This window comes from Equus quagga, chromosome 8 (genome assembly GCF_021613505.1).
Source record: "Equus quagga isolate Etosha38 chromosome 8, UCLA_HA_Equagga_1.0, whole genome shotgun sequence".
Lineage (NCBI taxonomy): Eukaryota > Metazoa > Chordata > Mammalia > Perissodactyla > Equidae > Equus > Equus quagga.
In genome coordinates this window covers 120,242,079-120,254,875 of record NC_060274.1, presented here as the reverse complement: position 1 = coordinate 120,254,875, position 12,797 = coordinate 120,242,079, and the positions used below count along the sequence as shown (strand labels likewise).

The window sequence follows — 12,797 nt, the reverse complement described above, 5'->3', positions numbered from 1 at the left end:
TACCTTGAAGGCTACAACTTGTGCAAGCCTCAATTGGACATTGCAGTTAGATGCAGGGCAGAAGTCAGTGCTGACTGTGGGCTGGGTCATTCCCTGGTTTGATGGGGACTGACCCAGGGACAGTTTTCTGCCCATAATTTTGCTTAGACCACATTGACCCCTCAGGGCTGAGAAGTCTGGGGAGATTCACAGTGGCTTCTGTAGTTTAGGATGAGGTTTGTGAAGGTGAGACTGCCTCATCTTTGTGACTACCCTTTTTGTGCAGGCTGTAGATGCCTGTGTAGCACTGTGTATTAACTGCTGGCACAGAGGTATAGAGACGTCTGTGAGGGGCTGGCAGACTCTAGCGTTAGAGAAAAACGATCCTTCCTTAGTCTGGAGACAGTCGACTCAGAGGGGACATCTCCTTTCTCTGTGTTATTAACACCATATGAATAATGGAGCAGCTGTAGTTCCCTTCCCGCATCTTGTCGGTACCAGTACATATTGTTATGGTTCATGCTTTGAGAACATTCCAGAGTAATCTTCTTTCCTGTCCCTGTAACACAGTGTTTTGGGGTCTGGAAGACATCAGCATCCATGAGGCCTAAGAGAAGAAGACAAAAAGTGGCAACAGAATTCAGGATAGGCCTTAATGCTGGAGCCAGGAGCAACCCAGCAGAGGTGAAAATGTTCCCTTCTGATTTTAGAGAAATCTGTGTCTATGACTTACCTGCCCTCAGAAGGTAAAGGGCCACATACCAGAGGATCCTGACAGCCATGGCACAGCCAGGGTGAGAAGGAGTGTCTCCCAGTTCTGGGTAAGTGGGTTGGGCTCTTAATGTCGTCATCATGTGACAACACAGTCCCTGTAAACTTTCTGGGCCTCACAGCCATCCTGTTGATATAGTAGTGTCATCTCTGTCCCTTTATCTATCAAAGGACGAAATCTTTGTTCATTTCTGTCATTCAAAGCAGGCTATAGATGCTTTGCTTATTTATTTTAAGTCCATTTCCATGAAACACTTAAATTGCACCTGTTTTACAAGCTATAAAGATGAGGATTGCAGAGCTTTGAAAGCCTATAATGGGAGGACTTGACCTAATTAAGAAGTTTGGGAAAGAAAGTGATGTTTGAGGTGAGTTCTGAAGGATGAATTGGAATGAACTCTGAAGGCCGAGAGAGAACATTCAAAAGAAGGACCCGGAGAACAGAGTGGCTCAATCATACAGGCTGTGGGGGAGCATGCTGTGAGAATTAAATGGGGCAACCCATTTAGACAACATGTGTGAGGGTTAAAGCCGTAAGAAGAATTGACTGAGTTCTCAGAAAATGCTTGTTATTATTGTGTGATAATCACACAATTTTCTCAGTTTTATTTGTCACTGACTTGTGACTTGCTCAGATTTTACCAACTTTATCAACTCAGGCTTCATGATATTAGGTTCATCTTTCTTTTAACTGCACTACCAGTTGTGCCAGAACAGAAAATTCAGAGCCACAGTTGTTTTCCAATACATGTTTTGGTAACATTGGCTAAAACTCTTAGGGTGCGGCTGCAGCAAACAACATCCAAACCAAGTACTATCGTCTCTCCTCTCTTTTCCTCATTTCCTCTCAACAGAAACATCTGCAGCTTTGATTGTGAGTCAAAAAGATTAACCCCAGAGTCCCTTTCCCTTTTGTCTGCTTCCTTTGTCCCAGTTCACGAGGATCCAGTTGACATTCAATACAATTCTTACTGACATGCTGCTGACCTGCGGTTTTGGATTTTGACTATTGTGGCTCTGCTATTTGAGGATCACCTTTTAGCCTTCGTGTATCTTATACGTAACGCCTGTAGGCTTCTGCTCACTGTTGCTCTCTCATACGTCCTGAAGGAATATAACAATTATGACTTACCAAACCCTGAAATATTTGTCCCATTAGTGACTCCTTTAGGACAACGGTAATCATTAAAATCGCTAACGACATTTGACCTTTGCTTTTCTTATGAAATCTTGTCTTAATGGGAACTGTTGAGGATAAAAGATAAGTGAAATTCTACTGCCCCCTGCTGGAGGAAATTGAAATGGGTAAAAAGACACTAAGATTTGGGAAGATTCTTTCTGATGAATTTTAAAGAAACAAGAAGGAGAGAAGCTCCCAATTGTTCTAAGTATAAGAAGATTTAAGGATGAATGATGAGTTGACGAAAGTCCTCAGCAGTGACTGGATGCAAAATCGATATCTCACCATAGAAGTGATTAAAGAAAGAGGGAAGAAGGAAAGGGATGGATTTTGGGTTGGGAGTAGATATGAGAGAGGCGCCGGTCCTACTTATCTGAAGGGGCATTTGAGGGCCAAGATAAACTGTCTGATCTTTGTTGCTCAATGCAGGAATAACTCATGCATGGCCCATCTTTCTGGTATAGCAAGGAAAGTCTCTGGAGCAGCTGCGGAAAATTTCTAAATGTGAATAATTAAGGATACAGGAATTACCAGAGATAATTGTTACATACATCTCTGTACATTTTTGGTCCTCTCTCGCTGGAGACTCCTTGATTCTCAGGACCTGTAGTGCTTCCAGTGTCCGTGAAGTTTTAGGAGAAAGAGATACCAATAAGGATAAGAGACAAAAAGGAGTCTTAATATTCAGCCAGATGGAAAGATCCAGAACCAGAGTGAGGCAACACTAGGTTAAGTCTTCATATCACGGCAAAACTCACCTGTCTTCATTGGAGGCAGACGGAAGAAAGGCAGAGGGTGCTGGTTTCCAGAACAGAGAGAGATCTCTCCTAGCTCAGGGCTCTGGTCTCATGCAGAAGTGAGGTGGTCTCTGAAGTTTAATCTGCCATGCCAGAATTAGTGTGTGATACAGAGGTTCCTATGTATTATCACAGGATAGAGTTTGACTACAGAGGATCACAGCCACTGATTTTGGAGCATGGGAGTCGAGCTTTTATGTAATAACTCACATGTCCAGATCCCACACAAAAAGCCTTTTATGAGCTTCAATACCATGTTCTTAACTGTACTGTAGCCGGTATTTGAAAGTCCCACAGACCCTCAAATAGAGCAGAAGTCAGCAGCCTTGCTCCATCCTTGCTCTATTCTTTGCTTCTAATACCAAAACTAGAACTCTGGGCATGAACCTAAATTATTAAATATTAAATACTTGAACTAAAAATATTTTTAAACCATCCCCATATAAAAGTATATGGTTTGTGTTAAAAATTAAAACAAAACAAATATTCACACACATATACACACATACAGATACACATATATATATATAAACATATATATATACACATATATACATGTATATCCTCTTTCATATGTCTTCTGTTTCAAAACTCAGACTCCATTATAGAGAATAGCTTTTATTTCCCCTGCAACTGTTTTCGTTCTCCCATGTATATTTGGGATTATGGTTCACTTTGCCCTGATTCTCAGTCAATTACATATTACCATCAGATAGCGATTATTACCTATGTCTTTATATGTTTTTGGTTCAGTAAAACACCTTCTCTCATTTTCCAATCTTCTTAGTCCTCTTATAGAATTATGCTTAACCAAACATATTTTCTTTCTTTTAAAAGGACTTGTAGTTGGGAGTGTGGCGGGCTTAAATAAACATGCATAAAAACTCAGAAAACATGTTACTTGGAAGAAAATCCTGAAGAACTACTTGAAGACATATTTTAGTCTATTTTCCTTTCCTCTCTCCCTCCTTTCCACCCTTTCTTCCTTCTATCTTTCCTTTGCTAAGTCAGACATTGCACTCAGTTCCAGGGTTATAAAATTGGAGGGACATCACGCCTAAACTAAAGAATATAGTATAGTCTTGGGAACAGTCAATATAAAAAGAATTATAAAAGAACACAATAACTATGGCAGTTTTGGAGTGAATAAGAGTTGAGTCTTCTCCATCTATAGGAGTCAGAAAAACCTTTAGAGGTAAGCCAATCTCTGAGCTAAGCATGAAAGCATGTCCAAGAGTAGGCCAGGCAGTCAAGAAATAGTAGCTTGTTTTAGATACCAGAAAGAGCATTTGCAAAACTAGAGCTGTGATCTGGCTTGGCCTGTTCAGAGGAATAAAAACATTCAGTGGAGCTAGAGTCTAAAGTGGTGGAGCGAACTTGGAAGATCTGGCCATGTTTTTAGACACAGACTTATTCAGGGAGGGCTTTGTGTGCCGTGTGAGGAATGTCAGACTCGATCAGGCCAGTGGCAATGACTAAGACAGAGCAAAGCAGATGAAATAAGGCTGGAGGATATTCTTTTTCCTAGGTAATGGATGATGAGAACCTGCATTAAAGTAGAAGCAATGAAGAAGGAAAGAAGCAGCTGAATCAGACAAACGTGTGTATTGGAAACTGTGATGTGTCTCCTGTCTCTCCCTTTAGGCATGAAGGATGTTTTTGCCCAACTGCGAGGAGTGCTGCTGGCTAACAGCCCTTTTTGTGAACTGTTTTGGCTGAAGAGACACCTCTTCCCCACCAAGGGCATGCCCCCATCTCAGAGCCACCCATGTTCAGTGATACGGTTGCAAGGAAAGTGGGTATAGGACCTGGCCCCTTCTCTTCAATTTCAGATGATTCTAAGGGTCATCCAGCTTCAGAGCTCCCTGTGGACTTGATGAACACTTTATTGAGGCTCCGGGACAGCCCAGCTTCTCCCTCTGTGCCATCCTACTTTCTTCTTTTCCCTTCTACCCATGTTGATCACAAAGCATTGTCTAATAACCTTCCAGCAAACTAATCTCCCTTGCAAAACTCAGAAAGCCAAACCTATGACGAGTTGGGATATAAAAGTAATAGATTTGTAAAGGGATTTAACATGAGGACCAATGGAAAAGAAGAAACTAGAATGATTGTTCCAATCACTGAGACAAATGCAGTATACAGGCCAGTATATAGTATATAGTATATGGGTGCATGTAGAGGTGGGGAGACTATAAATTCTGCAATAAATTACTTGAATTTGAATTGTGGAGTATCCAGCTGGAAGTGTCCAGTTGATAGTTGAATTTACCAGTTAGGAACTTATGAAAGAAATTGTCCTGATTGTGGATGGAGGGTTAAGGGAGAATATTCATACCAAGGAAAAAAAGAAGGCAGAAGAAAAATCAAGAGAAATCTGCTAGAAACATCCAGTAGACAAGTAAATGGAACAGTTAATAGTTTATAGGAGAAGAATTATTATTACAGAGGAGACTATTGATGAATTGTGCATAGAAAGCAGGAAACAAAACTCCATAGAACTGTTTTTTGTGTGTTTTTTTTGCTGAGGAAGATTTGCCCTGGGCTAACATCTGTGCCAATCTTCTTCTATTTTCTATGTGGATGGTAGCCATAGCATGGCTGAGGAGGAGTGGTGTAGGTTTGCACCCGGGATGTGAACTCACAAATCCAGGCTGCCAAAGTGGAGTGTGTGGAACTTTAACTACTTGGCTATGGGGCTGGCCCCAAGAAAACTGTTTTTTTTTTTTTTGAGGGGAAAGCAGATGAGATGGAGCTCATGAGAAACTGAAAAAAAAGGTGACATTCTTTTCAGATTAGAACAGGTAGAAAATGAAATATGTTGGTTTTTTTGTGTCTGAACTGTCACCAAGTCCTGGGGATTCTTTTGTTAAAATAATTGAGGCTTATGGAGTAAGAAGACAAAGCACACGAAGAAGGCTTTAACTTGGTTCTCAGGCAGGTTTTACATTGTGCTATGGCAGCCCTTGGTCAAGTATTTTTGTGCCTGGAGTTCACTGGCTCCTAGGAGGGTCCCCCCTGCAGGGGAGACACATTTATTCCAATGACTTGAGAAACAGAGGAATCTCCAAGCTCCTAGCTTCGGCTCCCTGTTGGGAAATAGGAAAATTTTTTGAAATTCAGTACATCCAGATAATGAGACAAGTCTCTCTCTGCTCCTGCAGGTTAAGGTTAATCTCAGCAGAGACCCAAGTGTAGAGCAGCAGATCAGAGATAACTTTTATAGATCGCAGTCTCTGGTACTTGAACTTTACCTTCAGAGTCAGATTTAATTGGCATTAAATTTACTTAGAATGAAATTTAGAAAACAAGCTGGTCAGTTTGTTGTCAGCATAAAGACAACCAAACATAGAGCTGAACAGTGGTTGGAACTTGGAGGACCTGCAACTGAGAAAGGGCTGGCCCAGTAAAGGGGCTGTGGGTGGGAACAGAACGGAGTGGGGGATGCTGCAAAGTGAGTGGAGACAGAGGCAAAATATTCATTAAAAACCACACTGAATTTGAGCTGATAAGAGATGCTCTTCTTGAAAATCATGCCGGTGTTGCCAAATGCTCAGGTTCATTCTCCTAGAAGGACACTATTGGGCTAGCCCTGCTAGAATAGATAAAGAGGGTCAGTAGGCAGGGGAGATAGGTTTCATCTAGTCTGTGGTTTCAGAGTCATCACATGGCCTGAGGACGGTGACTCATGGTGGCCCTAAGCTCAGTCTGAGGCTCACACAGCATAGAAGCACTCAGACCTCTAAGGATCCCCACATCCCACTTATAGGAAACCTTCTAAGCAAATAACTCACCCATGTGCCTGTCTTTCTGTGTAGAGAGCAGGTGGCCAAGTGGCGTTGTGCAAATAACTGCTGGCCCAAAAGTAAAGAGCCATCTGATTGGCGACAGCCGTCTCTAGAGACAGGGAGAATTTCACCTTCTCCTTTCAAAATTCACTGTACCCACCAGAGATTTCTCCTTTGCTAATATCGTTGACATCATAGGAGTAGTAGATCAGCTGTAGCCCCAGTCCCAGGTCTTGTCGATACCAGTACATTTGATCATGACCCTTAGTCTGAGAACATTCCGGTACAACACTCTTTCCTGTCTTTGTGATCCTATTTCTTGGTGTCTGGGTAACACCAGTATCCATGGAGCCTGCGAGGAAACAAACAGAAACTGGAGTTGGAGCTTGGGAAGGGTCCTCTTGCTGTAGTCTCAAAGGAGAAGCTTCAGCCAGGACCTGGAAAATTTAAGGCAGGGATTTCCCATGTGTTTCCTCCCCTGTTCCCAGGAGACAAAAGGCCACACAGCAGAGGAGCATGGAGGCCATGGCAGGGAGCAGGCAGGATGGAGGCATTTCCACTTCTTAGTGTTGGGAGAAATAGGACGTGGAAATAGGAAAGTGGAAGCAGTCCGTCAGTGATGTCATGGTCCCTCTCAACTTATTAGGCCTCAGAGAAAGATGCAGCCACACCACTTCCCCCTTGGGGTCTAACTTTCTTCACTCCCTTATTCTCAGGCAGGTGGTGCTTTGGTTTACTTATTATGTGTCCCACCACTGGATGCTGAAACTCACTCCATTCTCTTCTTTTCCTGGTTCTCCTCTGCCATCTCTCAGAAGGAAGTCTCTCCCTCTTCTCAGGGGTGACTGTTTCTGTTGTTCAAAGAAGCATCATTCTCCCAGCTAAATAGGCTATGGAGAAAATTCTGAATGCTTTCAATAAAGGGGATCCAGTCTTACTGGAAGGTTGTTACTTTGTAACATTTCTCTTTTTTCTACATTTATTGATTTTTTCTAACTCAGGTCCAGGTAAGCTTTGCAATTTGAGTATATTCATCATAAAGTTTAAGAGTTTTTTTTAAGGGGGCCAGTAATACTATATTTGTTTCAAAATGCTACTATTCTTTAATGGCTGCTGCTTTTCTGGTCAGTTTTCTGGGCATAGATCTTTACTGAAAATATTGGCTCATTGTATGAAGTTATTCACCTAACGTAGGTATGTATTTCAAAGAAATTCTTAACACTTTCACTCATATTTTGAATTAACTGAAAATAGTTCATTAAAGATATCATTTTATCAAAACAAAAACTGTTCAGGATTTTAGGAGGAAAACGTTCAATATTTCAATGCAACAAATTACAAACACAACTCAGCTACAACGATAGTGTGAAACTCCGACGTAGTAAGCCAGTGCTCTCTGCCACTTCAGGTCTGTGCCTGGCCTGCGTCTGCCTCATCCATGAATACACCATGGCATCTTACACTAGTGGATCTGCTGCACATCATACCAGGAAAGTCTTCTTTTTAATATTTTTCTTTGGATTATGAAAATTTCTAATATATGCTAGTAGATGTAATAATATAATAAGCCTCCTTGTCTCCACAGTATCCAGCTTCAATAATTACTAACTCACAGCCTCTCTTGTTTATTCCTCACCTACTTCTCTCCCACCTGTATTCTTTTGCTTAGTTGCTGATTTATTTAAAAGTGCCCAAGCACATGTTACAGCCACTGTATACACTCTATATGACATATGCCAGTGTCCTCTCCCTCCCTCTCTCTCTTTCTAGGCAGAGTTCTCCACTAATAATTCCAATAGAAATGTGAATTTGTTCCAGTAAATTGCTTATCCTGGGACTCGATTAATACAAACAAGATAATGATAATAAAGATGATCATTTTGGGTTTGTCCTTAGTGGGAAAAATATCATTGCCCTAATTTGCAATTCTTAAAGGACTCATGTTGTTTTGCTGCCCCCAGCTGTAGGCAGTGATTTGAGCGGAAGAGAGATTTGGAAGCTGAATGTAAACTATTATTGGAGGTCATGTCAGTTGAGAGAACAAAGGACTCAGGTTCAGTGGAGTCCTACAGGGGAAGTTCGTAGATGCGTGGCAAGGAAAGGAGAAGCAGGAGTCGTGTGGGAGCAGGATCCATGCCAGAGGAGGAGAGACTGTTGCTCTTCTGATCTGTGATTTATTGGTCTGCGTAACAAACATCCTCCGGCACAAGGGATGCCAAAGGAGAAATGATTTGTTTTTTTTTACTACTAATTAGCACTTTCTGTGTCATAAAAAATTTTTTCCTACCTTCAACTCACAAAGATCTTTTCCTGTCTTTTCTTCTAGAAGACTTGTAATTTTAGCTTTTGTACTTAGGTCTATGATCCATCTCAAACTGACTTTTGTTTCTGGTATGAGGTATCAGTAAAGTTCATTTCTTTCCATGGGATCATTCAGTTGTCCCCACATTATTTGTTGAAAAAATTGCTATCTTAATGCATTAAAATTTCTGATCTATAAACATGATATATCTTTCCATTTTTAATATTTTCTTTAATTTTCCTTTGTGATGTTTTGTGGTTTTGCAATGAGCAGATTTAGCTAAATTTATTCCTGTTACTGATACTATTGTGTACAGGTTGTTTCCTGAAGTTGATTTTTCAATTGTTTTCAGCTAGTATAAAAACACTTGATTTTTTAAAATTGACCTTTTTTTAATATATCCTGTCATCTTGCTAAATTCACTAATTATTTCTAGTTGTTGTTCATTGATTCCTTAGGGTCTTCTACATAAACAACCATGCAATATGACAATAGTGATAATTTCACTTCTTCCTTTCCAACATTTAAGACTTTGCTTTCTTTCTTTTTTTTGCCTTATCAAAGTGGTTAAGACTTCCAATATAATGTTGAAGAAAAGAGGTGAGAGAAAACAACATACCTTGTTCCTGATTATAGGAGGAAGGTGTTCAACAGTCACCATTAAATAGGACATCAGTTGTATGTTTTTGTTGATACTCCCCATCAGATTGAGAAAGTGTTCTTCTATTACCAATTTGATGACAGTGCTGGATTTTGTCAATGTTTTCTCAGCATCTATTGAGATGGCCAAATGATTATTCTGCTAAGTGATGACATACATTGATTTCTTTTTTTTTGGAGGAAGATTAACCCTGAGCTAACATCCACCACCAATCCTCCTCTTTTTGCTGAGGCAGATTGGTCATGAACTAACATCCGTGCCCACCTTCCTCTACTTTATATGTGGGACACCTGCCACAGCATGGCTTGTAAGCTGTGTGTAGTTCTGTGCCAGGGATCCGAACCAGAGAACCCCGGGCTGCCGAAGTGGAGCACGCAAACTTAAACACTACGCCACTGGGCCTGCCCCACCATACATTGATTTTTGAAAGCTAGTTCATTGTTTCTTCTGCAATAAATCCACTTGGTCATGATGTATTATCACTATATGTGTATAAACACATACACACATGCATATATACATATATACACTCACATTCGGACTTGACTTGTCAATATGTTGGAAAGGACTTTTCTCATCTATGATCGTAAAGGATATTCTGTAACGTCTTTGTCAGGTTTTGGCATCAGGGTTTTGCTGGCTTTACATGATGACTTGTGAAGTGTTTCCTCCTCTTTTATCTTCTAAAAAATAATTTATGTAAAGTTGGCATTATCTTTTTCCTTAAATGTTTGATAGAATTCACCAGGAAAGGAATCCGTGTCTGTAGTTTCCTTGGAAGGAATGTTTTTGATAAATAATTCAATTTTCTTCATATAAGTTTCTTCACATTTATAATTTCATCTTAAATCAGTTTGGTAAGTTTGTACTTTTCAAATAATTTCATTTCATCTTAGTTGTGGAATTTCTTGGCATATACTTATTTGTGAGTCTATTGGCATTTTGATGTCTATCTTTATCTATAGAGATATTCTCTTTTCCATAATTGATATGTAATTTGTCTTGATTGATTTGGGTTAATCACTTTTATCAATGGTCAAACCATGACCACATTTTCCTCTAAATCCTTGAACGTATATTTATAGTAGCTACTTGTCTGAATCTTTCTACATCTTTATCATTTCAGGGTTGGTTTCTATTGCCAATTTTTTTTCCCTATTTATGGGTCTTATTTTCCTATTTCTTCCTATGTCTAACACTTTTTTCATTGCATGATTGAAATTGTAGATGCTACATTGTTGAAAGTCTTGATTTTTTTTGTTTGCATTTATTTAGAGAGTGCTACGATATTTTTCTCTAAAAGGCAGTTAATTTATTGGCAGATCAGCTGGATCCCTTGGAGGCCTGTGGAGCTTGCTTAGGGCAGTTCTAGAGTGGCTCTCACTCTAGGGCTTGGGTACCCCTTCTCTCAAGCTGTGACCCACACGCCCGGGGGTGCCAAGTGTATTCTGGGTGGTTCAGCAAGGTCTCTCCACCCTGGCTGGTCAGAGTTCATGTCTCCCAGGACTGTCTGGCCGCTAGACTCTCCTTCCTCTCACAGTTCCCCAGGATTGCTCTCAGCCAGGCCTGAGGGAGGCTCTCTCTATGCCTGTGCTGTTCGCTATCTGATCAAAGACTAAAGGGGACTCCATACAATATTGGGAGTCTTTTCCTGCACAGCTGACCCTCACAAACATCAGTAACTCCACAGCCGTGAACTCTGACCTCTGCCTCCCCACCAAAGTGAGACCACTGTGCTCTGTTTGGTCTCCATGCCCTTGTGTTGTATCCAGAAACTACCAAGGCCAAGAAACTGTACCCAGGCAGAGACTTGGGGCAATAGTGAGGTTCCCATCTCTGTTTCTTCTTCTCCATGATGAGAGCCTTCTACTGCCTGTTGTCTACTGTCTGAAAGCTGTTGCCTTAAAATTTTGTCAAGTTTTAGAGTGGCTTATGGATGCAGGGCAAGTACAGTAACAACTATCCATTTTGATCAAAAGCTAAATTCCCAGGAATAAGCAATTTTAAGGTTCCTGGTCGCTATTATCAAACTGATGCTATTGTATGTAGTTTATAAAAGTAACCCCCTGACTGGGCTCTAGTCAAACTGAATAACATAATTCGCTTTTAAAATGTTCTTAAATACTTCTTTGCAAATATTATTTCTTTCCAAATTTGCATGAAATTTTTTCTATTCATGTTTTCTCATTTCCTATTAAATTTCTGGTTTGATTCTTTTCTCAATTTATCTTCACCTTAATGGTAAACACTGACAGTTTTCTGGGTATCACTTAAAATTTGTGTTCCTAAATTATTCCTCAGGAATTTGTTTTAATTTAGCCAATGAAAAATTGCTCCCTACAGAGAATGTAACATTCTCATGTTGTTCATTGAGAAATCTACAATTTGCCATAACTACACATTCTTTGAAACACATTTTTTCATGGCTCTTTTTACTCTTCTCTTTTTGTCCAGAGCCTGAAATCCCACGTAGTACAACTAAAAATTTCTCAGTCCTTTTACCTCTCAGGGAAAGGGGTTTGCTCTCAAGCATTGGTGCAATTGAGATGGATCAACCATTGTATCAAGAGCTCAGTGAAACTGGTGGTTGCATTGGATGGAATTTGGCCCTAAAATAGGTAACATGAGGGCAAATATTAAGTTTCTAAGAAAAATGTCTGAATTTTTACTGCCCCTGTTATAACCTGACAGCAGAACCCAGTTAGAAAAAAGAGGGAGAAAAATTAATTTTAATCAAGTTTGCTCCGGGGAGCAAGAAGCATAGCTGAATGGAATGAAGCATTTTCTCAGAGTTTCTGGATGAACAGAGGTTGTTGATGGGTGATAAGTAGTTTTGGGGGCAGCCACAGTTGGAAACCTTTCTACACTACACAAGGACATGAGTAATAGTGGGGGAGACAGCACTGTGGATGCCTAGGGGACTGGGAATGGGAGAAATGGAGGTGTATTTCAGTAATGGAGATAACATGCACCTGCCCAAGAAGAAAGGCCACCTGTCCCCCCACACATACTGGTTCTTTGAAGTCTGGAACAAGGATGAAGTCATATAGGGAGGTGGTATCTCAATGTCTAAAATAGAAAGGGCACTAATACCTAGTATATTTCAAGAACTCCTACAAATGATTGAGAAAAATATAGAGCTCCCAATAAAGAAATGGCCTAAGGATATGAACAGGCCATTTTGAGAACAGAAATCCAGGAGAGACATGTAATGAGAAACAGCTCAAATTCATTAGCAGTACAAAAAATGCAAATGGGAGATGGAGGGAGGGAGGAAGGGAGGAAGACAGCATTATCCAGCTTTCCAGATGGTTGCCAG

At 40.5% G+C, this 12,797-nt stretch overlaps 1 gene segment (V, D, J or C); it reads right to left on the bottom strand.

The window, feature by feature from the left end:
* Positions 1 to 293: 293 nt before the first annotated feature.
* Positions 294 to 761, bottom strand: LOC124243386 (T cell receptor beta variable 25-1-like). The segment is given in 2 exon segments: positions 294 to 586; positions 713 to 761. Coding segments are annotated over 2 exon segments (342 nt in total).
* Between the last annotated feature and the right edge of the window lie 12,036 nt (positions 762 to 12,797).